Here is a 26,082-nt window from a genome sequence, read left to right as displayed (position 1 = left end):
CTGACCTTTTCTTGTTGTCCTTGGTTTCCTTCGCCAGGTATAGCTTGCCTTCTTGATTTTGTCCCTGCAAGTTTCCTCATATGCTCCCTTGGTTGTCTGCCCATTCTTCCTTTGCCTATATGCTTTCCTTTTAATTTTGAGACATCCTAGAAGCTACATCTACAGTCATATTGGTTTCTTGCCATTTTTCTTGTGTTTACATCATGCCAGAATAGTTTCTTGTTGAGCTTTCAATACCGTGCCCTTTAGAAGCTGCCAGCCTTCCTGGGTCCCTTTATCCTTCAGTCTTTCCTCCCAGGGCACCTCGCCTACTATTTCCCTGAATTGGTTGAAATATGCCCTTTTGAAATCCCATGTCTCAGTTCTGTATCTTTGAGTACTCCTTACTAGATGGCAATCTGTGGAAACCCGTGGGGTTTAGTATTATTTTAGCAAATAATACCAGATTTTAGCAAAAATGAGAACCAAATGCTATTTAAGATTTTTGTTTGTTTGTTTTTATAAAGCACATACACTTAAAGACTTTTTTCTGGGACCTGATTATCCTGACAGATGTATGCTTGTAAATCCCTTTAATTTCAGTGAGATATGCATATTTGGAATTGATAGGGTAATTAGGCATCTAGTTGTACAGTTTCTGTCAGCAGTAAGAATGTGAAAAGGGACAGCAGTTTCTCCAATGAAGTGAGATAAAATGTTTTATTTAAGCTGCATGTTTCATGTCCAAGTAAAATACTATAGCAGAAGTGCATACATGATGGGTTGGGAAACCATTTGTTTTTGACTCGGTATATGGAAACCGGAGATTTACTTTTGAGAATAAAGAGTCATTGTATATGATGATCTCATTAGAGTTTTTATTAGTATTCAGAATCAGGCTACATTGTATTTGCTGTGTATACCCTTGGTAAAAGGCATTTTCTGTCCCAAACTCATTCCTTGTTGTATACATAGACTTTATGGGAAAAAATTGTTATGCGTCTGTCTTGTCTATCCATCAGCCAAGATAAGAGATTCTCTACATTATGATTTGTCTTCTATTAATTGAGAAATTCAGCTTGAAGATGTCTAAAAAAGAGGGTTAATTTGTCACTTTAAAAATATTTGGAGTATAATGAAATGTTGAAGATTGATTTTTTTTTTAGCTGTATTTGCTGCTGTTTTTGTCAAAAGTTTTGAAACTAATTAGAGAGCATTGTATATAGTTTCAACAGTATGTTTAAACCTTATGTTTTGTATATTAATTTGGATACAGCACCATTAACAGTTTTTAATGATTTTATAATGTTGAGATCTAATAATCATCTGAAAAAGAATTTCAGGATAAACAGATTTATGAAATTAGAATCATCTGGCTTGACAAGCAGATCTTAGACAAAAACTAATTGGAGTTGTTTGGTAGTACCAATCAGGAATTCAAGCTAAAATAAATTACAGGAATGTTTCAGTTATTCCAAAACCAAGCATTATAAACCCAGAAAATTCCTGAAGAACTGACATTTTTCAAGGCAGTGACCATCTTTGATAAGGTATTTCACATCTTCCAAACCATGAGAAGATGGTAGCCATGTTAAAAACAGGCAGTTCTTTGTGGAATCCTCTGTCTGGGATAGCCTTCAGTTTCTGTTTCTCAGCTTTCAGGGGTAAGAAGTAATTATGGAAAATAACTGATAATTCTGAAACTATTTCTGCAAATGTAGTGTTATAATTTCTTGAGGGAAAAATAAATGAATTCAAAAGATTATTTTAAAAAAAGCTCAAGATTTATGAGGTTGCCCCCCCCCCGAAAATAGGATTATAATTTATTATTTATTTGCTTGCTTACTTACTGTTGTTTTTTTTTTTTAAATGGGGATGGCAGGGGTTAGGGTTGCCTGCTCTGTCATATTTAAGAGAGAGTTGGTTTTGGTGCTGTAGGAGTTCTCAACCCCAGCTCAGCCAGGTAATTTATTCAGATGCCAATCTCCAAATCCGTTCTGTTATCTCATTCCCTGTGTACGTTCTGCTTACCCCTCACTAGCCTCCAAGGCCTAGAAAGAGCTGCAGCGAGTTTGCCTTCTTCCCCTTATAGGCTGGAGAGCGGCTCTACTGGTTCTTCACTGTCTTCCCAGAACAGGTATTACTGAAAGGACTAGCAGAGCCATCCTCATTGCAAAGAAGAGGGAGGGGGCAGGAATAAGGGAAGCTCTTTCTGTCCCCACCAGCCCCCTATAAGAGCAAACTTAGGTTTCTGAGAGTTGTGGGAAAGAGCTCTGTCCCACTACAGAGCTGTATTTGTTGGCTGTGAGGAAGCAGATGGGGTAGGCAGCTGATTAGGAAAGTAGGTGGCTTTCCCAAGCAGGGCTATAATTCATAAGAGCACTGGATCTTCTTAAGTAAGTACCAGACATGTCCAGAGAAGGTAAATCTCATCTGTTGAACCAAAACAGATAAATAATAACAATCACAACAGTTGGCAGCAGTGCAGAAGAGTCCAGTAAGTTTTAGCTTTTTTTTTCCTTTTAAATTATAAGGACAAAGAAAATCTCAAAGACTTCAGAGTCCCTGCAACATTTTCTTAAAAGCCATCTTTAACATTAATTTTAACTAATAAAGTAATGGGTTTAATTGTTGATTCTTAGAAAAAATGATATTGAGAGAGTCAGTTAATTGAGAAGAGGGCATTCTGCATTTTGTATGTAACAAAGAGGTTAAATCTATGTTTTTAAATGCAATATTCATCCATATCTGTGGAGCCATAACCACCCTATCTGGCTTTACTTACAGACTGGGCTCACTGGCTTTGTTTTATTGCTTGTCTCTTGCTGATCTTTTAAAATTTATGACTTTCTCATAATATAACCTTTGCTTGTGATTAGTCTTGCATCATTTGCTTTATCAGTTTATTTTTAAAGTGCAGACTCCAGTGACTACAGAAATTCCAATAACCCTCAGATAGTTGCAGTCCTTGTACAATTAAATATATTTAAAGCTTATAATGTACTTCAAAAATGCAGAAATGTCAGGTTCTTCTTTACTCTGGAGTATCTGTTTTAATCTACCATCTGTAAATATTTCTATATCATACTATACCCAGAAACCAGGTAACATTGTAAGACAGTTTTTCTTTTTATACAACATTTAAAATGAAGAGGCATGTAAATATAAAGTGAAGTAATACACAAATTTGTCTTTACCAAGGTTAAAATTAATCAGGTTTTATTTTCCTTTTGGTAGCAAGAAAGATGGTTTTCAACACAGTGAATGCTTATATCACCAATAATACATGGTAGATTAAACACTTACATTGTATCACTCAAATATTTTTAATGACACTTGTGGGCAATAGACTGCTTTGGAAGGTTGGAATCCCACAATGTAATGAGAATATTTTAATATTTAAAGCAAATATAAATGTTTGGTTTAAATATAAAAGCAGCTAAATTCTTACTAGAGTAAAAATTATCTGAATTTTTTAAAATGTTTCTAAATATTTGCTTTAATTTTAAATACCCATGTTAATATTCAGCTGTTATTTGTTTTATTTATCTAGTGGACTTGTGCCTCTTCATAATGCATGCTCATATGGACACTATGAAGTCACAGAATTGCTACTTAAGGTAAGTGGAGGAATGTAAGAATATTTATTCCATTTTTTGTACTTAGGATAGATGTGGTCTATTCATATGATAGTTAAAGGCAGAGGCTCACTCTGTTAAATATCCCAATTTCTATGCCTGTGTTTAATTCAGAGGCACAGGATTTTGGATTTGAAACGCACACCTGCACTGCTGAATTCAGTATTTCTCCATCGAATGTTTCCAGCCAAATATTAACTGATCATTTTTCCCCTAAAGAGCTGTTGCAATAAATATTAAATTAATTCCAATATTCCTATTTTTGCTACGTGAACAAAGTAATTATTTTTCTTTCACACTGAAAACAATTGAAACAACTTCAAAAACGATTTCGACAAACATCTCTGTAAGTAATTATAGTTCATTTCTAAAATGAAGAATTCTTTTTCACCCTAGCATGGAGCCTGTGTTAATGCTATGGACCTCTGGCAGTTCACCCCTTTACACGAGGCTGCTTCTAAGAATCGCGTAGAAGTCTGCTCTTTGTTGTTGAGTCATGGTGCAGATCCAACACTAGTCAATTGTCATGGCAAGAGTGCTGTTGATATGGCTCCAACACCAGAACTGAGAGAGAGACTGACTTGTATGTATTTCAGTCATGTCATAATTTAATGAAGAGCGTTGTTGTTATTAATAACCAGTGAACCGGGTTTTCCACTTGCTATAGAAAAACACAGATTTTCTCCTTTAAAGGAAAAAATGCAGGAAACCACAGGTTTCCCCTTGCATGCTGGCACAGTTCCATTGTGCAAGGGGCTGCTTGGGGCTTGAGGGAATGGGACGCAGGGGGTACCACATGCAAGTGCACATGGTCAGCAATACAGCCAAGCATGGGGACTGGCTCCTGGGTAGGAGAATTGGTGCAGAATGTTGGGGGGCATGTGCAGAATGCGGTGGGGGCTCCCAGGTCCCATATCCCTGGCAGCTGGGGGCCTATTTCGGTAGGGCAGGGGTGTGAGGGGCACCAGGAGGGCTGGGGGGTGCAGAGCTGTGGGTTGGAAGTGAGGGACACAGACAGGGCCCAGGGGACTATGGGTTAGGAGTGAGGGGCACCAGTGTGGGCAAGGGCAGGGCACTGGCATATGAGAACTGCTCAGTGCCACAAAGCAGGAAGAGCTCTGATTTCTCCATGATAAAAACACCAAAATTACATGCCAAAATATATAGGTATTTAGAATTTATTTTATTGTAATGATAATGATTGAGGCACTCTGGTTGGCTTCTATATTGCTTTAAAATTGTGAATATATGAATAAAACATTGTGTTCAACTGCTACACAGAGAGAGAGAAGCATTTAATTGTAATTGCAGAAAAACACAGGTTTTGGACTTTTATTTGAGAATTGGGTATTTTTAATCAGAAAATTTGGTATTTTTAAACCGATAAGATCAGGTTCCCTGCTAATTACACACTTGTCAAACTGGGTTTCTTATAGGTGATAGGTAAATGCAAAACAACAGAATGCACCTTTAGTTTTTCACTTTAAAACTTGAGATGTCAGTAACCAGAGTACATTATAATTAACTTTTTTTTTATTGTAAGGTACTCTGGGCCTCTTTTGGGGAGGGTGGTACATAAATTAATAGTTCTTACCTCAAGGACATTATTCTGCCTTTTCTAGGTCAGGGTCTAAGATTCCACCTTAAGCCAGTGTTCAAAAGGGTATAGAAAACTGCTCCCTTGCTTCTTAGTTAATTGTAGTTAGCTTACTGAAGTAACATTTATAAATCTGACACATTGCTGAATATTAAGTATGTCTATTTCCCCAACAGATGAATTCAAAGGACATTCTTTACTGCAAGCAGCCAGAGAAGCAGACCTAGCAAAAGTAAAAAAGACACTTGCTTTGGAGATCATTAATTTCAAACAGCCACAGTCGCATGAGACTGCACTGGTGAGATTATACAGTCAATTCATTTCTTTTATGATATATGTGGTAGCAGTGCTAGTTGAGGGGGTTTTATTGCTAGACTATGAAAATGTATTCATCATCTAAGATTGTGGATATGCCACCAGGCATTTTATATTTTAAAAATAAATCACTATCACAGAAGTAGTGTTCAGTTTTTAACTTGAATTTTGTTTTTTATAGTGGATTTTTCCAGAAACCCTTACATAAACCACAGTTGTCCTGTTCATATTCTGACTGTATTTTCTTCTCATTGGATTATCGTCTTTGTAGCAACTTCTGTTAGTTGGTTGCTTTGTCTTCTGCTGTGACAGTGTTCCTCTCCCCCCTTCCCCACTCTCTTGTTTTTTCTGGAGACTGGATGCAAAATTTTAATTTGGGGATGCAGAGGATGACAGTGAAGGCACACAAAATAGATATGTCCTGGGGCTCTGTGAAGGACTGAAATAAATTGTCATGCCACCTTACCTTTTCTCTATTTTTTTTAATGAAGTTTTCCACCAGAGCCCAGTTAAATATGTTTTTTGATTAAAATTATTCTCTACACCAATAAGTTTATTTAATATTAAATGTTATCATCATCTGATGGAAGTCAGTAGTGAAATAGTTTACAGCACTCCTGCAGTAGAGGTTCTCTGTCTTTCTGTGACTCGTGTCCTGTCTTCAGCAGATGGCAGTAATTTTGAGCTCACAAAGCCTATTTGATGTGACACTGCTCAAATCTGTCTAGCCTCCACTGTTGCTGTAGTGACTTACCAGAGCTTTCCAGCCATGTGTTATCAATTTTTGCTGGGGTCTTCAATATGAAACATAGTTATGCATCACAAGGATAAAGCAGATCAGTAATACACTGGCTTTTGTGATCATGTTGTAGTAGATTTGGACTGTTGTAATTGTAACTGTGGTCGTCCGGAAATATGAGATGCAAGTTTTTTAGTTAACTCTTTTATTGGACCCACCATATACTTGGGGAAAATGTTGGACTAACGTTTGGGCACCAGGTGCCTTTCTTCAGATGACCTTAGCCTGAAATAGCATATCTGCACTAAGCCAGTGTGAGTATGTGCATTAGTAATTTAATTGACAGCTGTTTCTGCTCCCAGTTCATCATTTGAGGCATTAGGAAGGCAAAGAGCATAGAGTAAGTAACTTGTTTCGTCAAAATTAATTGAGATGGTCACTATTAAAACAGTATGACTAGATTTTTACTTTTTTAGAAAGAATAGTAAGACACAACTACATGGTGGTTAATAAAAACCCTGCAAAATGATCTCAGAAATATCAGAAGCTCTGTAGGTCCTATTCTAACAGGGGCCATTAAGCAGTATACGTCCAAGATGATCTTTTATTTCAGTAGTGGACTTCTCTGAAAAGATTCCAAACTTTAAATAAGAAGGAAAAGAATCAGTAGTCTGTCTGGGGAAAACAGATCACATTTAAAATGACATAGTTAATCCCTTCTTGATTATGTTGGTGGTTTTTATTAAATAATAAGTACTCTTTTACTAAAATACTTTTTACTAAATAACTACTATTATTTTTTTTAAACATTTGCAGTACTTGAGCTGCTCTTGACTATTTGACACTCTTGATCATACAGCAACTATTTGACCTGAAAAATAAAGATTATTTATAGAGCTTAAAAACTGTACTTGCTGGAGGTACATGTCTGAAGGTGAAAAGCAATCTTAAACTTTGCAGCAGTTTAGCTAGATCTTTATTTATCATAGCAGTCCAACAGCTCATATAACAAGAATTTATTACTGTGCATCACCAGGTGAAAAAGAAATGTCAGTATCTTTAACATTTCTCAGGCTTCTGCTTCTGTGGCTAACTTACTGAAAGTCACGGTATTTGACACCCAGAAGTGTGGGACTTCCATCCAAGAGAATCTATACCAATTTCTACACTGTTTTCACACTATGGTGCTTACATTTATAATAAAAATAGAAATATTCAAAAATACTTAGTGGTTCTCAGGTAGCTGTTAATTTGGGGTGCTCAATTTGAAATGATCCAGGACTGTTTTTCAGGTGTTCTTTTCTCAGAATGGGTGTCCAAAATAATTGGACACCCCTGAAAATTTCAGTGTGACTGGTTCTAAGGAAGTGGTGTAGCCTTCCAGGGTAGCAAGACCTACCATCCTAACCAGGTATGTGAAGTCATGGCTAGAGATGTGGGATCTAAGCCAGAGTAGCAGCCTTCCTCACAAACCAGCTAGCCACCTGGGCTCCACTATACAGTGGGGAGAGGAAAGTATGTGACAATGTAGGAAAAGGCTGTGTCAAGTTACTTAGGATTAGCAGGAATGTTGATAGACCTTGCTCCCAGAGATCCCCTTAAAGGTGCATCTCACTCCAGATGTGAAATAAACTGTTCTAAGCAAATGGATTAATTTTCTTACAGTTGGCTTTATAATATAATCCCATATATTGAGCACTAACTGAAAACATGTACCAGAACAACGATTAGATTAAGGTTAAAATGTTCAGTATACATAGAAATAGAAAAAGGAGCAAAGCAAACGTTTTACCGTGGAACCCAGGGGAAGAAACAGGAGAATTCCAGTGTAAGGCTTTAGAAGCTCTATGCAGAAGTAAAATTTTAAAATCCTTTTACCTTTACCTTTACCTGCCTTTACTTATCGCATCATTTATTGTCCTGGTATCTTATATGGTTGGAGACTTAAGTGTTTCTCATCTGTGACATGTAGTTATAAAATCAAAATTGTTTTCAGACTAGAATAATTTAGCATTGATCGCTATCTTACATACTGGTCCATGTGTCATATATAAAGACAGAAATGTGGTATATTTCTCTGGGATTCTGGGTATAAACTTTGCAGTCTGAAAATCAGTAAAATATGTAAAGGTGATTCAGTGGACTTCATAAAATACTTCAAAGTCTAAGTAGTAATAGTAATTTATGTTTTCTTTGTTATACAGCACTGTGCTGTGGCTTCCCTGCATCCTAAACGAAAACAAGTTACTGAACTGTTGCTCAGGAAAGGAGCTAATGTTAATGAGAAAAACAAAGAGTAAGTTTCTGAAAATTTGAGCAAAAATTTCCAAAGGTTTCAGTAGAATCAGGAAAACAGAACTAATTTACATAATTTTCCCTCTAGCTTCATGACGCCTTTACACGTTGCAGCTGAAAGAGCTCATAATGATGTCATGGAAGTGCTGCATAAACATGGAGCAAAGGTAAATTTGTAAATATCCATCGTATAATTTGTCCATTTAAAGTAGCTAAAGGAGGGACTGTTATTTAAGGTTGGGTTTTGAATTCAATATTTGTTCTCCCCACTCTGTCTGAGACTTTCTGTACGATCCTTGGCATTTGTTTATAACAACCAGTGAGAGAGATTGGGTCTTTAGCATTTGAAAATTTGGCTTATTTAAATGCCTGAATAAGGATTTAGAAACTTAACTTTGGTCACCTGCCCTCCACTCTGCCCTTGTTTCTAAATATCTTCCCCCATTTTTAAAAATAATTTTGCTTCTTGGTAGCTCTGGTAGTCTTCCTAGATTTAGCTCTTAGTTGCCTTCAAGAGAGGCAGTTTTGAAAAGCCAGGCACTATTAGATAAATGCCTTGACCGTGAAATTAGGAGACTAACTGGTTATTCATTTTTAAGTATCTTGTCCTCAGCTATTTATAATTATTCTTGATTATCTATCCAGCAGATCCTTCTGTTAATTTACCTTTGCTCTAGGTTATAACCAATATTCACACACATTTTTTGTAAGCACACTGTTAGATGTGCTTACAAACCAGTGGTCTTTGAAGTTGTAAGATTACAGGCAAAGATAAATTCAGTCCCACAATTAGTGCATCCTTTTTCTTTCCACAATTTCCCTTTTAGATGATTGTAACAGTAGATGAGAAGGTACAGTATGATCATTGTTATTTTGCCAATTAGCTTTCCTCAAAGGCTTGTTTCTCTTCATGAGAGATGATTTTTACCATATAAAATGTAAACAGGCTCCTTATTTTTGCTTTTAGGGTAGCTCAGTTTGCTACCTCTGTCTTCATCGGCATCCAGCTAGCTAGAAATGAAGAAATATACCTGTAATCACAATCTATAATGTCACTTCTGAACTAATAGGAGGTGACAGCAATGTAACTATATACCTAGTTAATACAAGTCTCCTTATTTCTTATTTTAGGACATTGAATTGTAATTTAGGGGCCTATTAAGAGCCAGTTTCCAGAGCTCAGAATCTTACTCACTTCTAGAGTGGTTTAATAGAAACATAAACTATTTTAATGATGGTATCATGGCACAGTATGTCATATTCCAGAAATTTGATACAGTTGCACCTCTTCTAAGACTTTTCTAGGAGGATTTATTTTAGAGAAAAACATTTGTGTTCATTCAAACCATGAATTATAATCAAATCCCTAAACTGTCCCTTAATATTGAACCTATGCACTGGAAGTAGAAATCTTGTATGTGCTTACAGCACCAACAATCACTCCAGAGCAAAATTTTCAAGAGCATTTGCTACTGACAGTTTTTATTTAGGCATCTAAATAAAGTGGCCAGACTTTCACAAGAGCTGAGTCCCAAAGAGTGCTTACTGCTATATAGAGCATTTGAATCCAGAGCACTTCTGAAAATCTGGCCATTTCATCTAGGTACTTATAAAGCCAGAGCTCAGCTTCCACTTGAAAATCTGGCTTTATCCATGTAGTTTGAAATAAAAATTGGAAAGTGAAATTATGGGAAAAAAATGTACTGACATGAATTTTGTTAAAAACAATTTTTATACTGACACAGACCTAATGTATGCCATGTACAGTGGCCTTCTTAGCCATCAAGCACCTGTCATGTTATCTGAAGTTAGTGATCATTTTTGTCTTAAAGCACAAAAGACTGGTAAGCCCTAAAAGTTTTAATCTAGCAAATTCAGCTGTAGTGCATATCATTGAATATTTAGCGAAGAGGAAGATAGTGTCATAATTAAAATATAAATCTCAGACCCAGGAGACCTTGGTTATTTTCTTTCTGTGCTATAATCTTCTGATTCATTTTAGAAAATCCATTCACACCTTGATTCAGCAAAAAACTTAAATGCTTGCTTAACTTTGGTAGGACTACTTCTGGTTAAAGTAAAGCAGATATTTAGCATTTTAGCAGATTGGGCTGTGAGTTTTTAGGCCCCAGTTTCCCTAACTGTAAAAACCTTATGTTGTTTTACAGAGTTTTTCCATGAGATTTAATGTAATAATACTAATGAAACACTAAGATGTTTCACCTGGAAGGTATTCTAAAACTGTCAGCTAATAATGGTAGTTTTTTATATTTAATCTTACTATGGTGCTTGCAATACTTCTCTTATTAATGCTTGGCTTCTTACCTAGACGTTGGCTACTACTGTATAATGTGTAAATGCTTTTAAAATTAGTTTAACAGGCATACTTAACATCATTTTTTTACTTTTGAATATTAAACCTTACAACCTTATCATTCCATTTCTGTAAAATCAGTATGGAATAAAATTTAGAAGCAGAGCATGTAGGGTCTTAATTTTTCAGATGTCGGTATTTTAGAAAAGATTACTTTATCCAGTTGCAGGTTGTCCAGTTTGTCAAGGTTTTTCACACTGCTGTATAGACATTTTCCTCAGTTTAAAAGGTATACTCGTGTTTACTAATCCTTTTGTTGATAGTCTTGTTTCCTGCGTTTTGTTGTGTATGCATTTTCAGTGTTTCAACTCTAAAAGCCATTCTGGTTTAAAATATAGATCAGGGACTACTGACAAAAATGGAATTTTCCTGGATAAACATATTTTCCAATAATTTGTATATGTCTGAAATGCAACATGGATTTGCCCAAGAGTAGATTGTGCCAGACTAACTTGATATCTGTTTTTGATAAGATAGCTGATTTTCTAAGCAATGGTCAGTGTCATTTGCCTGGATATCTGTAAAATATTTCATATGCTGCCACATGGGAAATTGCTCAGTAAGCTGGAGGAAACAGGGTTGAATAGAGAAATGGTAAGGAACTGGCCAAGGAGGAAATAGCAACAAGGTGGTGTTGAAAGGGAAATTATCAGCCTGAAAAGAGTTGCTTGCGGAGTTTCCTAAGGTTTCTTTATTCAGGATTGTGTGACATAGCAAAATGAAGCTTTCCATTGTGATAAAATCTTTCTTCTGCTTGAAAACACATATACTGTATAGACTTTATATTTATTTTACAAGAATCCTTAGAAAAAACTCAGTACCACTAATTTTGCAAACATCAGCTTAAGTGCATGAGAAAGTTATTATCAAGATTCTGACAAAAAATATTTAACTTGTAGGATTGAAAAATGCCATACATCTAAACCAAGAGTAGGAAAAGGTCATACATGTAATATTCCTATGATAAGCTTCTAAGTAAAAGAAATAGGATTAATCCTAGTAAGTATGCCCATTGTTTCTTGGAACTGCTTTACACTGAAAGGTTCACAGTAGAGTAACCTGTAACTCCTTACATGCAGTGTATGGAGGCCAACATTTGGGTGAAAGAACCAAGACTATATTTCCCTCATACTGGACGGCATGTTGTAGATGGGCATAGTTCTCTCCCATTGTCCTCTTCTGCCAAAAAGTTCAAATTTTGCAGATGGCAGCTGGAGATTCCCCAAAAGGGTGAATTTTAAGGTAGCATAAAGGCCATGCACCCACTTCAGATGATGCTGGAGGCAAAAGGAATGGTCCTTTCCTTAGCAAACTGGTCTAGTCCTTATACGCTACAGGAACAGGCATTAAGTTGCTGTAAAATATACCAGGAACATAGGAGTCAAATGAGCCATGTTAAGCTACTTTCTTTCGTTGTAGCTCATCTATCTCCAGGGTATGAACTGCAATATTCGCTTAATTATCTATCTTTAAGTTTTCGTGCTTTTTAGCAAAAAGAGAGGTAGGAATTAGGGATGCGTGAAGCTTTGATTGCTGATTTGATTTGGAGAATATTCAACCCAATTCAGAGGCTGAATCATCACATCTGAATCAAAATGGGAGACCTGTAAATATCTCCAAATCAATTTGGAAAAGATTTGGTGGTTCGGAAGCAGTCTTGCAGGGAAACAAACCGAGAAGAGGGAAGGGGAGCAGGGGGGAAAGACTGCCATCTGTAGTTGGCTAGTGACTGATCTTTCCATGAGTTCCCTTCCAATCACAGTGCTCTGGGGGAAGGATGTAGAAACAATATACTTCACTTCATCCACCTGCTAGATACAAAACCTCATGGACTCAGTATAGACATTGGATTTATGACACGCTATAACCTGCCTGACATCTGACTTCCCAGGTACCTCTCCACTTTTACCTGCTACAGCCCCATTCCCCACCCCCTCCCAGCCTATCTCTCACCTCCTGACATTTTTACTGACTGGCTTTTTTGCATGCATGCCAGCCTCTGGCTTCTTCACCATTCATTCCATCCAGGAAGAGTGCATACCAGCAGCAGATGCTGCCTCAGCCTGAGGAAGGGTTTTTAAACCCGAAAGCTTGCCAAGATGCACCTCTCCAGCTGTTCAGTTGGTTTAATAAAAGATATCAGATTGAGCCAAAGCACCTTGTCTGCTTATGTCCTTAGACCAACACAGCTACAACCTGCACCCCTTAACACAAACATGGCACAAGTTTTGCTTTCAGAACCTTGTGGGGCAGTTTCCCAGAAACCCCTGCACCTACGTCCTTGAAATGTGGCAGGCTTCATGCCCTCAGAATGGGCTACCATACCTGCTGTTTTCATACAAATCTTCCCAAAAATGACAACGTGATAGGTATTTCAGTTCTTCTCCATTATAGTTTATGGCTGAATCACTGAATCTTTTGAAGCTGATTTCGCCGAATTGATTCAGGTCAGTGACCCGAATCTCTGAATCGAATCACTGTCCTCCATATTGGTCGAATCCAAATCAAATACTTCCCTATTCACACAAGCATAGTAGGAATCTCTCAGCACCTTGGTATCTTTGAACCTCTGAGGTTTGGATAGTTGTAGCTTTTTGCTTGTTTTCCAGACTCATTTGCCTCAGTTTCTGCTAGAGTCTTTCTACTTTAAACCAAACATCTGTTGCCATTTCTTGTTGTCTGCTGTTGCCAAAAGCTGTTTCTTGTGATGAACTTCTCTGAAGTTTTTTTTAATTAATTAGTTATGGTTTTCAGAAGTTAACACATTTGTACTCATATGGAGGAAAGGCATAAAGTCTGAGAACAAAATCCCACTTCACTCTGCAAGTGACACAGCACTTCCCACACTTTTTCTCAGCAAAACCCCATCTATGGCCCCGTTTCCTGAGGTTGTCCCCTCACTCCAAACCCTCAAGCCCCCACCCCCATGACCCTATCTGCTGATGTTGTGACCCCATTTGGTTTCACAACCCACAGTTTGGGAACCACTGCACTGACACACATACAGGCACTCTTCAGATTTATGACACAACTGGTTCCTGAAAACTGCGTCTTGAATCGAAACGTTATAACTCGGAACCAATTTTCCCATAGGAAACAATGTTATAAATGGGGGATTGGTTCCTGAGCTAAAAAGCCCAATACCCTGTTTTCACCCCAGATAACCCAGAATTTTGCACAGTACTCAATCAAGTGTATAAAATAAATAAATGTAGCTATATTACTTGTCTATATGTATTTATTTATGTATTTATATTGTAAATAGCAATCATATTTATTTGGAAGGACTTCTTTGAAGTGACATTGCTGGACTTTTTGAAGGGCTTTTGGTTGGACTTTTTGAAGGGGTCTGGAGTCTTCTCAGGAGTCTTGGCTGCAGGTTTTTATGGAGTCTTGTCTGCTTTCTTAAAGAAAGTGTCCAAGGAAGTTTGGACAGATGTTCTCTTCTTTTGCTTGTAAATTTCTCTGTAGCAGCTGTACATGTTGGATATGCCCCTATTCACTGGTGCATTGTGTTCAATGTTGGGGTCATGTTCCTCAAATGGGGACAGGGCAGCTTCCAAATGTTGAAATGCCTCAGCCAGCGCTTTTGTGTCAAGACTTTAAGAGGAGGATTCTTTCCAACAGTGGGTGCATCTTCTTCCTTTGCCACTTTTTGCTGTTCCAATTCATTAGTTAATTCTTCAGAATGTGATGCCAGCAACTCATCAGCATCTTCTGGTGCAATGTCTAAGTTGAGTTCTTTGCCCATTTCAACAACATTTTTGGTCACCTCTTCAAAAAGCCTTGGAAGTCAGACACAAACTTAGGACACATGCCTGCCTTGCCCCAGTGGGGGCAGCAGCCTGACGAGTCTCAGCTTCTCCCATGGCCACCCAGCACTGCCTGCCTCTCCCTAGCAGGAGCAGCTGGACGAACCACAGCTTGAGCCATGGCTTCCCAGTGCAGCCCCAGCACTGCCTGCCTCACCCCAGCAGGAGCAGCCATGGGAGCTGCCAGATGAGCCACAGCTTCTCCCACCACCCATAGCCCCCACTCCCAGAGCCCGGTGCAACCCTGGCTGGGCAGCATTTTCCCCAGTCCCTGTCCCAGCCCCAGCCCCTCCTTCACCACAGGGGCTTTTATCTGCCCCCCTCCCCTTGCACCGACCCTTGTATCCAGTGTCGTAAAGTAAACCCAGGTCAGAATTTTGAAACTCAGATGTCAATTTACAAACATTGCAACTGCAATTTGTTGTAACTTGAGCCATCGTAAGTCAAGGGTTGCCTGTATGCTAAGATGTTGAATTAAAGTTGCAGTCCAAATTCAGGTATTTCCTAACTTATGAACCTTAGTGTAACCTTAATATTCTTTTACTGTAGTTTTTGTGCCCGGATATTTCAAATGCGACTTTTGGCTGATGGTTAGCATGGCTATCTTGGCTTATGAGAGCTGGCATAGTCACAAAACCTCCCTGAGGCATGTCAGTCACTTGACTGCAGAAAGGTAAATCAGAGGGTTTGTCAGCATTTCACTGTCTTAGCTCCACACAGTAGAGTATTGGATCATAGGAATGAGATGGGCTTTCCTGACCATAAAATCCAGGCTCCTGCATTTGCAGTCAACCATTTGCCCAAAAGGGTATACAAAAACATCTGTTCTGGCCCTTCAGGCACACCATAGGCACAGAGATGTGGCACTACAGCATGCCACAAATAAAGAGCTGAAGAGGTGTGGGCACCACCAATCCCTTAGCCAGTGCAGTGACGAAGATTATGTTATGTTGAAATAAACCCAGATAATCCCAAATAGAGAACCATCCCTTGCACTGCAAAAAATTCCATTTGTCCTTGCTGACCTGACTGGTGAATAATTCCTTCTCAGCACCACATGTGCCAATTGTTTTCACAATGAGCCAGACTTACCAACCAAGCACTATAGAAGTTTTCAGATACAACCAGGAGTACCACTATCCCGGCCAAACTCCTACCTCTTCCTGTGGGACAATGTCCTGTGTTTTAGAAAAGGCAGACAATACACCAGAAGATACATAGTGTATTCACGGAGTTAGTGGCATTCTGCCTCATCCCTACAAGTGACCAGCAGAAGCCCTGAAACATTGGATTCCTGGATCCTTCCCACTAGGGCTGTGCAAAGTTTTGGTAGCCAATTCTGTCTGGAGGAGATTGGGCCCAATGCGGCAGCAGAATCTCCGAATCCAAATCAAATCGAAAAAAGAGACACATTAAAAGTTCGAAATTGAATTGGAAACCTCCAAATCAATTTGGAAAAGATTTGGTGTCGATTCGGAGATTCGGCCATAAACTAAACAGGCAGCAGTCCTCACCATGCTGGACAGGACACAGCTGCCTCTAGCTGATAAGTTTGTTGTGGTGGGCAAAGTGGGGAGGGAAGGCGGGGTGCAGATCAATGCCACCACAGCGAGAGAGGAATTGGGGCTGGGGACAAGCTGCCCAGTGGGAGGGTTAGGGGGGCAGATCACTGCCCCCCACAGCAAGGGAGGGATTGGGGCTGAGGCTGGGACCTGGGCTGGGGCAAGTGCTGCCCAGGGATGGGGTGGGGCGACTCGCACCACTGCGTGCTGCTGGTCTGGGAGATGGTCATGTGGGGCCTTTTCAGCGGCTCTTGCTGCTGCTTCTGCCACCAGTCTGGGACAGCATGGGGTGGAGGCGTGTTGCCCAGGATCTGTGCGGGGTGGGGTGGGCAGGGCCAGGGCTGTGCTGGATGGAAAGCACTGTGAGCAGGGGCCATGCTCCCCCACCTCTCCGCTGCTTGCTCATGGGTGGGGGAGCATGTTCCTCTGGATCAGGGTGGGGCAGACAGCCCAGCAGGGGCTATGAGGGGGCTGCAGTGAGTTTTTGGATGGCACATGCCCCCCCCCCCCATGCCCTGGTGCTGCTCACCCAACCGGGACAAAGCCACTGCTCATCCATGAGGTGTAGGGAGGCTGGGCCAGCTCCCGCCGCTGCTCGCCACTTGTCCAGAGGCAGCATGGGCTCAGTCTCATGCCAGCTCCATACTGGCTGGGCTAGTGGTGGGGTAGCATAGCCCCCACTCCCAGCGCCTTCCACCTTTTGCCCAGGGCAGCGACATCCCTGCCCGCCCTGTACAGATCCTGGGGCACATGCCTCTGCCCCATGCCCTCCTGGGCCGGCTGCAGGAGCAGTGGCAAGAGCCGCTGAACAAACTACCACACAAGCAGCTCCTGGACTGGCGGCGCACAGTGGCACAAACTGCCACACCCCCTCCCTGGCCAGGGCTGTACTCCAGGTAGCAAGCCCCGGCTGCAGAGCGCAGCCCAGCAGCAGGGTCTTGCCACCCGGAACACAGCCCTGGCTTCACCCGCCCCGCGGAGTGCAGCCCGGCAGTGGGCAGCTGGGCCTAGCCTCCTGGAGCACCACCCACCCCAGCCTGCCCTGCACAGATCTGGGGGCACACACCCGCTTCTGTGCCCTCCCAGACTGGTGGTGTACAGAGGCGCAAGCCCCACTCCAAGTCCTGTGCCTTCCTGCCTCGGCTAGGCAGCTTGTGCCTGCTCCAGTCCCTCCCTTGCTGTGGGGATGTTGATTGCCCCCCACGCCCCTTCCCTCCCCCCTCTGCCCACCACAACAGACTTATGAGCTGGAGGCAGCTGTGTCCTGTCCAGCATTATTGAGGACTGCTGCCTGTTTAGTCTATGGCCGAATCTCTGAATTGGCACCAAATCTTTTCTGAATCAATTCGGAGGCTTCCGATTTGACTTGGACCTTTTAATGGGTCTCTTGATTTGAATCACCAAATCAAATCGCTGTCCCTCCAAATCAGCCGAATCTGAATTGCATACTTGCCACTTTGCACAGGCCTGCTTCCCACATGCAGGTTCAGTTTCAATACCATGGAGTCCACAGGTGAGGTGCTGGTAGCTGATCAGACTCCTCTGCCTCTTCAGTTTTGTATACTGTCTGTGATGCTTTATGGTCATGCTGGCATTTGCATATATTTTAGCACTTGAAACTAATGCCTTCTCAAATATAGAGAGAGCTCTGGAGAGAAAGATCTGTAGAGAGATCTATAGGTATAGATCTATATATAAATAAATTGTGAAGCCATTAGTTTCAAGTGTTAAAATTATGCAAATGCCAGTGTGTGTGTGTGTGTGTGTGTATGTAATTTTTAAAAATTATTACTTCCATCTGAGATCTGTTTCCTTTAGCCAGTAGGATATGAGAAATATTTGTCTTCAGCTCAAAATACAGCTGACTTTTTTTCTTTTGCAGGATGTGATCTTAATCCCCATCCTCTACCAATCCGGAGGAGAAAGAGAATCTCACAGTTTTAAATACCCTACTGAATATCACTGCTAGTGCCTTCTTCCCATGGGTACATGGGGGTTTGACATGCAAACTGAAAATGTAACATGACTGTCCTGTTGGCCAGATATTGTTACTCAGAGCTGTCAAATTAAGATATCTGCACCAGAAATTCCTTTTTAATGACTTGGAACAAAACTGCAGAAAATTTGCCTAAAGTAAGCCTGGGATGCTACAGAAGTGTTTATTCTTGGAATTTTGTACCCCAGTGCATGTTCTGGATTGGTGCCATCCATGCTTGTGCACACCTAGCTCCAGTGGTACCCTTTCCACTCAGAGGAGCCTTTCTCCTGGCAGCTCTCCTTGGAGGCAGTCAGGCTTGCAGACCTCTGGTCCTACAGAAGCACCAAAGCTTCTCATCTTGGCTAAGGCATTGCCTCCCAAAAGCTCTGTCTCAAGAAGGCTTTGACAAAAAGGCCCAGCTACTCTTAAAGACACAGTTGCTACCTCCTGGTATTCTACTTTCAGTAGATATTTGCTCAATAGTCATTTTTTTGCAGTTTCCAGCAGTAATACATACTTAATGATCTGCTTTTAGTCAAATTATTCTTATGACAATGATTTAATATAGGGATGTCAAACTCATCTGGCCCTATGGTGCAGGTGAGTGGTGTGCGACTGGTCCATGGGCCAGATAAATAGTGCAAGGCTGGCCCTGCAGGCCAAATCAGGCTGAGGGTCCATCCTTTCCCCTGCACGCTGGGTTGAGTGCCTGTGGTGTCTGCTTTGCCTGGTTCAGGACTGCACCACACATGAAGCCTGCTCTGGGACCTGTACTACATGCAGCAACACCCCAGACTGACTGGAGGAGGCACTGCATCCAACACACATTCCAGAGTGGATGCCACTTGCATCCCGCATCCCTGACCAGCCAGAGCAAGTGCCTGTGCCGCTGTGTCTCAGACCAGCTGAAGCGAACACCACAAGCTCTTAGTCTGCCACACAGTGGGGAGGCCCTGAGTAGGTCCAGCATGTGCCTGGAGACCTACAGGCAGCACCCCTCATTTAACATGTACAGCACCACAGATGCACTAGATCATTGTCTTATTGCCAGTGGGAAAGTTCTTAGTACTGAAATTGCATTGATCAGTCTCACAGGATCAGAATCCTGATTTCCTGTTCTATCAGCCCAAACTGTGCTTGCTTCACTGTTACTACCTTGCTTTAATCACAGAACAATCAATAAAATAGACCGGTTGTTCTCACGCGTTCTGGACGTGACGCACCTAACTGGACTCAAGGCACCCCTCCAGATTTTCTATGAATCGAGTGGCACCCAGACTATTTTACGTTGTTGCTTGCAGAGAGGTCAGGCAGTGGGGGTTGGAGATTGGCCAGGCAAGGACAAACCTGAGCCTGCTTTGATACCCTGGTTGAGAATCATTGAAATAGACTGTTCTGTTCTTCACTGTCAGCACCAAAATACGGAAATGTCAGTGGTTGGGAACCATGCATGTGACTCTAAGAATCTCTTGCTAAGATTGTAGAAAAGCTGGGATTTTTACATGTGAACATATAATTATTTTAGAAATTAAGTCTTATTCTACTGAGATGCAACTGAATCAGTAAAAACATTCTTGCATTTTTCCATAGGACTAGGAGGTTACTGCAAACATTCAGTATTTGACACTGACAGAAAGCCAATATTCTAATGATACAGTGTCTAAATGTTCCCTGAACAGATTCCAACTGTTGAGCTGTTATGGTTGACTGACGTTACATAAGAATATTGCTGTCGCACTATATGCCTACTCTGTGCGAGACAGCAGCAGTGCAGTGATGAAAATAATTTCTTCAGTGCCTGATGGTACACATCCATTTTGATTTTTGTGTGTGTGTGTATATATATATATTATATGTACCTTTTGAAGAAAAAATTAAAGGAACAAAGGGAAATAACAAAGATCCTTGCAATACAAAATATTACATAGGGAAATTAAGTTTTATGTTTGCCCAATGCACTTTGACAGGGGATTGCTGTTTTAAAATTGCACCATTAGACTAGTGATATGACTTCTTCCTTGTTATAGTGTGAAGAAATTGAATCTAGGCACTGAGTCTTACAGAAAGCTGTCAAATCTATCACTTTCTGGTCTGAGTAAATGTTTCACGAAGGATAGTCTTTAAAGCTGTGTAGAGTTTTATCTGTCTGATTGGGAAGTGCTCAAAAGGAGGATCTACATGAGTGACAGTCTCTTTTTATTTTATTTTAGTGCAGCTTGAATGATGACCTGAGCTTTCTTGTGCATATCTGCTATGATATAGTTTGGATATTTTTCATACAGAGTATGGTGAGATACTCTTGCTTAGAGTTTAAAAGCAAGTAAGGAATATGAAAGGACAGTGAAAATTTTAGACCTGAAATTAATGTGAGATTCCCAGAGATGTCTTATTAGGTTGGGCTTACTGTAAATCTCAATATATATTTTTCTGGAATCAGCAATTTATATTTTTGTCTATCTCATGCCTCTGAATTATTTTTAAATACTCTTAATTGGTTTCCAGTCATAACCAAATGAGTTAACACACTCCCTCCAGATCTAGTACTTGTGCCTTGGTTTCCAGCTTTAAATGACTCTCTAAAAGTCAGTTATATCCTTGGATTCATTTTAGATCAGTGTTCTGTAGCTTTGAAGGCAAATTGGCTTTAAAGGGACCAGAGGTCCAACTGAAATATCCCCTTGAAAAATGGGAAGCCAAGGCACATTTTACCAACTTCTCCAGAGCTGAAAACCAAAAAACACCATTTGTTTGTATCTAGCTTACATGCCCTCTGATCAAGAACCCCCTTTGAGTCTGTAGATAAGCATTTGGGTTTTTTTAGATGGTTCCGAAGGACATAAATGGTTTAGAAACTAAGAGAAGATGCGAGTGCAGTACGAAGACGGTTGTTATACAACTTCTGCAAGAGTTATTTTCAGATTCCCATTACAATTATTCCAGATAGTGTCAGACTTCAGGGAGGCTAGTCTGGCTGCTATACTTCTGTTGTTCAGGGTGTTCTGTTATAAATGCAGAAGTTAATGGTAGGGAAGACCTAATTTCTAGTTCTTCTTAGGCTAAATGGAGCATCGCTACCTATGGTCAGTTTTAATTTGCTTCATTTCTACTGACATCTATCCTTAGTAACTATGGGCACACAAAGAAATCTTCCACATAGGTGTATGCCTTTGTTATAGTCATCTTGGTTCCCAAACAAAAATATCATCCTTTGTAATAAACTTGTGGGTTTTAGGTATTCAACATCTGATTTATGTTTATAGTATTTCTTTTATAAGGATTTTTCAGTGTGTAACCATGAAAGGCAGCATTTATATGAGCTGAGCAGGGTTTGATTTACATTCCCCTCTTCTCTCCCTGCCATTCCTAGAGAGTTACCAATATGTCTCTGCTTAGAAAAATCTCTGCAGTACAAGTTGTGGATTTCCTATTAGTATTATCTTTAATACTTTAATATCTTTAGCCCTGATGTCTATGAAATCTATGCTAGTTTTTAATAACAGGTTTAAAAAGACGGTGGAAGGACAGCTCACCTGGCACAAAAGAGGAGAGAGGCTATACCAGCTGTAAAAGGAGGCACTAGTAAAATAATAGAGTAGCAACTTGGTGAAGGCATCCTGGATAGGCTGGTATAGACAGCATTTTTGTTTGGAGACATTTGGCAGACAATCTAGCATCCACCTTACTGTATAGCAGTAGGCAATGTATTACATTTAGCTCTAGAAGAAATTTGAGTGGTTTCAGGTCTTGTGCATTATGCTACATATGTGCTGTAGACATTTATTCTTCCTTAAAGCCTGTTAGATCCCTCCAGTACAGATTTGCGTGAAAGTATTGTTGATCCTATCAGATATTTTGCATAGGTCTGCCTCTAATCTATGTCCTTTAGCCACTGTTTAACTTAAAATGGGGATGCATTTTTTTAATTGACATGCAGTGGAAATATAGTAGGGTATGCAGGCAAAAATTCCAGCAGGAATTAAGGAGTAAAAATCATGTTTTCACTAGGTTAATGATTTTTCAGGAGTAACACAAAAGTTTTATAAACTATTGGTATCCGTTGTACATGCAGCTCACACCCTACGGTCATTAGCGCTGGAAGCCGATAGCAGGTTTTGTGACAACTTCCAGACAATGTAGAGCAGTTTTTATATTTCATACATTGATAAAAAGTTGCATTTAAATTTGTTAAATTTTGTTTAAATTTGACATCTGTTTAAATTTGCTTGGAGTAGCTCTTAGCTACAAAGTATCTTATTTGAAAATCTCTTGTTAAAGCTTGTCTTGTCTATTACTCTCTTATTTCCTCTGTAGAAATCTACAGTGATGCCTCTAATTGTTTAGTTTAAGTCATTTTATTAGATCTCATTGGATATGTAGGTTTCCATTACATTACTCTTTTTACTAGAGGTGCTTATTCATCATTTTATTCTGAGAGTCCACATTATCTTATTTCTTGTTGCCTCCTTATACATACTACAGTACTATGTACAATCTTGTACACAGTAAAATACTGTAGTTTGAAATTTTTATTTAATTAAAAGATGAGCAAAGCGCTGCTCGACCTGGTACTGGCTACGGGGGACAACCTAATCGGTGACCTAGTGATCGATGGGAAGCTGGGTGACAGTGACCACGAGCTGATCACCTTCACCATCCGCCATAAAGCTGGCAAGTCAGTCAGCAACACAGAAGTCCTTGACTTCAGAAAAGCCGACTTTGACAAGCTCAAGAGGCTTGTCGGTCAGGCCCTCAGGGACCATGACCCCAGGGAGATGGGAGTTCAAGAAGAGTGGTTGCTTCTCAAGGAAGCAATCCTCAATGAACAAGCCAAATCTATTCCAACACAGAGGAAAGGCAGCAAGAAGGCACAGCAGCCCTCCTGGCTCTCCAGGGACCTAGCGGACCTCCTACGGCTAAAAAGGAAAGCCTACAAAGGATGGAGGACGGGATTCACCTCCAAGGAGGATTACTCCGCGCTGATCCGGTCCTGCAGGGACCAAACCAGGAAAGCCAAACTGAACTCCAGCTAGCGTCAAGCATCAAGGACAACAAAAAGTCCTTTTTCAGATATGTGGGGAGCCGGAGGAAAAGCAAGGGCAATGTTGGACCCCGCTAAACCAGATGGGGCAACTGACAACTGACGCCCAGGAAAAAGCCAACCTATTAAATAGGTACTTCACGTCAGTCTTTCATCAGTCCCACGGGACGCCCATGCCTGCTATGGGACAGGGAGATCCGGGTTTTGGGGATCCCCTACCCTCCATAAATGCTGACCTCGTGAAGGAACATCTTGAGAAGCTGGATACCTTCAAGTCAGCCGGCCCTGCCAATCTGCACCCCGGGGTACTCAAGGAGCTGGCGAGCATCATAGCCCAGCCCCTGGCACGGATCTTTGAAAACTCCTGGCGCTCTGATGTAGTGCCCGAAGACTGGAAGAAGGCCAATGTGGTGCCGATCTTCAAGAAAGGGAGGAGAGTGGATCCGGCTAACTACAGGCCCATTAGCCTGACTTGTATCCTGTGGAAGATCTTAGAAAAGTTTATTAAGGAGGCTATCCTTGATGGACTGGCCCAGGCTAACATCCTAAGGGATAGCCAGCACGGGTTTGTTGCGAGTAGGTCTTGTTTGACCAATCTAATTTCCTTCTATGACCAGGAGGCCTATCACCTGGACGAGGGAGATGAGATTGATGTCATATATCTTGACTTCAAAAAATCTTTTGATCTGGTATCCCATGATCACCTCTTGGCCAAACTGGCCAGTTGTGGCCTTGGCTCCACCACGATCCGCTGGCTGGGAAATTGGCTCCATGGTCGGACCCAGAGGGTAGTAATTGATGGCAGTCACTCATCATGGTGCCCTGTGACCAGTGGGGTCCCTCAAGGCTCTGTCCTGGGACCCATACTGTTCAACATCTTCATTAATGATGCGGACGTTGGAGTCAGGAGTGGACCGGCCAAGTTCGCCGATGACACCAAACTTTGGGGCAAAGCATCCATGCCAGAAGATAGGTGGGTGATCCAGGCTGACCTGGACAAGCCCAGCAAATGGGCAGACGAGAACCTCATGGTGTTTAACACCGAAAAATGCAAGGTTCTCCACCTTGGGAGGAAAAACCTGGAAAAACGTGCAGCATCCTTATAGGCTCGGCAGTGCTACGTTGGATAGCACTACAGAAGAAAGAGACTTGGGGGTCATGATTGACCACAAGATGAACATGAGCCTGCAATGCGATGCTGTGGCTAATGAAGTGACCAAAATTCTGGCGTGCATCCATAGATGCTTCTCGAGCAAATCCTGGGACGTCATTCTCCCCTTGTACTCGGCCTTGGTGAGGCTGCAGCTGAAGTACTGCGTCCAGTTTTGGGCTCCACAATTCCAAAAGGATGTGGAGAAGCTTGAGAGAGTCCAGAGAAGAGCCACGTGCATGATCAGAGGTCAGGAAAACAGATCTTACGATGATAGGCTGAGAGCCATGGGACTCTTTAGCCTGGAAAAGCGCAGGCTCAGGGGTGATCTGATGGCCACCTGTAAGTTTATCAGGGGTGACCACCAGGATCTGGGGGAACGTTTGTTCACCAGAGCGCCCCAAGGGATGACTAGGTCGAACGGTCACAAACTCCTGCAAGACCGTTTCAGGCTGGACATAAGGAAGAATTTCTTTACTGTCCGAGCCCCCAAGGTCTGGAACAGTCTGCCATCGGAGGTGGTTCAAGCACCTACATTGAACACCTTCAAGAGTAAATTGGATGCTTATCTTGCTGGGATCCTATGACCCCAGCTGACTTCCTGCCCTTTGGGCAGGGGGCTGGACTCGATGATCTCTCGAGGTCCCTTCCAGCCCTGATGTCTATGAAATCTATAAATAAGTAAGAAGAAAAAATATGTTAACTAATATAAGTTTCATGGCTTGCATTTTTTTAATATGGAGAACTCTCCTCAATGTGACCTCTATGGGATTTTTTAATTATGAGGAAATGTTAAGTTTCACTCTTCTGTGGTTGGCACATGGTAATTTCCTTGAAGCTTAGTCCAGTATGAAATTCTGTAGTTAATATACACCTAATTTATTTTCCATCTTCCATTTGATTTTTGCTTATATGGCTACTTTTAATAGAGTGACTGTTTCAAATATTAATTTTCCAAGTGAAGTTCTTCAAAACGTTAATAAAGTTTTAAACTATATATTATTTATTATAATTATTTATCTGGTTAGCAACATAAATTAATAACCTGATTTAAATAAAAATAGCCTGAAATAATCAAATACTTAAAATAGTAACTTTCAAATTCATTCCTTATTATTCTGTTTTAATATTTTGACTGTTTTAATGCAGTGGGATTGACCGGGAAACAAACTTGCTGAAGTTTTGCTTATTGCTCTATCCCTGATTAAAGGGTAGGGAACAGATGGAGTCTTGTAATTAGAAAGATACTTTATTTAATATTGCTGAATAATTTTTCAGATGAATGCACTGGACACACTTGGTCAAACAGCTTTGCACAGAGCTGCTTTAGCAGGTCACTTGCAAACCTGTCGCCTCCTGCTGAATTACGGCTCTGATCCTGCTATCATCTCGTTACAAGGTTTCACAGCAGCACAGATGGGAAATGAAGCAGTACAACAGATTCTAAGTGGTAGGTAAAAATAAAGACTGCATATTTTAATGTAGACTCCTGTTCTTTTACAGTTGTGATAATTTCTCAGACTGCTTCTTCTAGTATTGTGTTGTACCTTCAGCAGATATGTCATATCTTCATTATCCCATCACACATGCACATACAGGTGCACA

At 40.8% G+C, this 26,082-nt stretch overlaps 1 protein-coding gene across 1 annotated transcript in view; it reads left to right on the top strand.

Annotated features, from left to right (window-relative positions):
• Window positions 1-26,082, top strand: part of TNKS (tankyrase) — a 264,147-nt gene that overhangs the window by 186,746 nt on the left and 51,319 nt on the right. Inside the window, exons 7-12 of the mRNA XM_090036890.1 lie at window positions 3,533-3,599; window positions 4,014-4,200; window positions 5,391-5,512; window positions 8,473-8,564; window positions 8,652-8,730; window positions 25,756-25,927. Coding sequence (XP_089893016.1) covers window positions 3,533-3,599; window positions 4,014-4,200; window positions 5,391-5,512; window positions 8,473-8,564; window positions 8,652-8,730; window positions 25,756-25,927 — 719 coding nt within the window. The remainder of the gene's footprint in view (window positions 1-3,532; window positions 3,600-4,013; window positions 4,201-5,390; window positions 5,513-8,472; window positions 8,565-8,651; window positions 8,731-25,755; window positions 25,928-26,082) is intronic.

Source organism: Crocodylus siamensis, chromosome 2, assembly GCF_052110815.1.
Source record: "Crocodylus siamensis isolate JL-2025a chromosome 2, ASM5211081v1, whole genome shotgun sequence".
In the NCBI taxonomy this organism is placed as follows: domain Eukaryota; kingdom Metazoa; phylum Chordata; order Crocodylia; family Crocodylidae; genus Crocodylus; species Crocodylus siamensis.
This window is presented reverse-complemented; position numbering and strand designations above follow the sequence as displayed.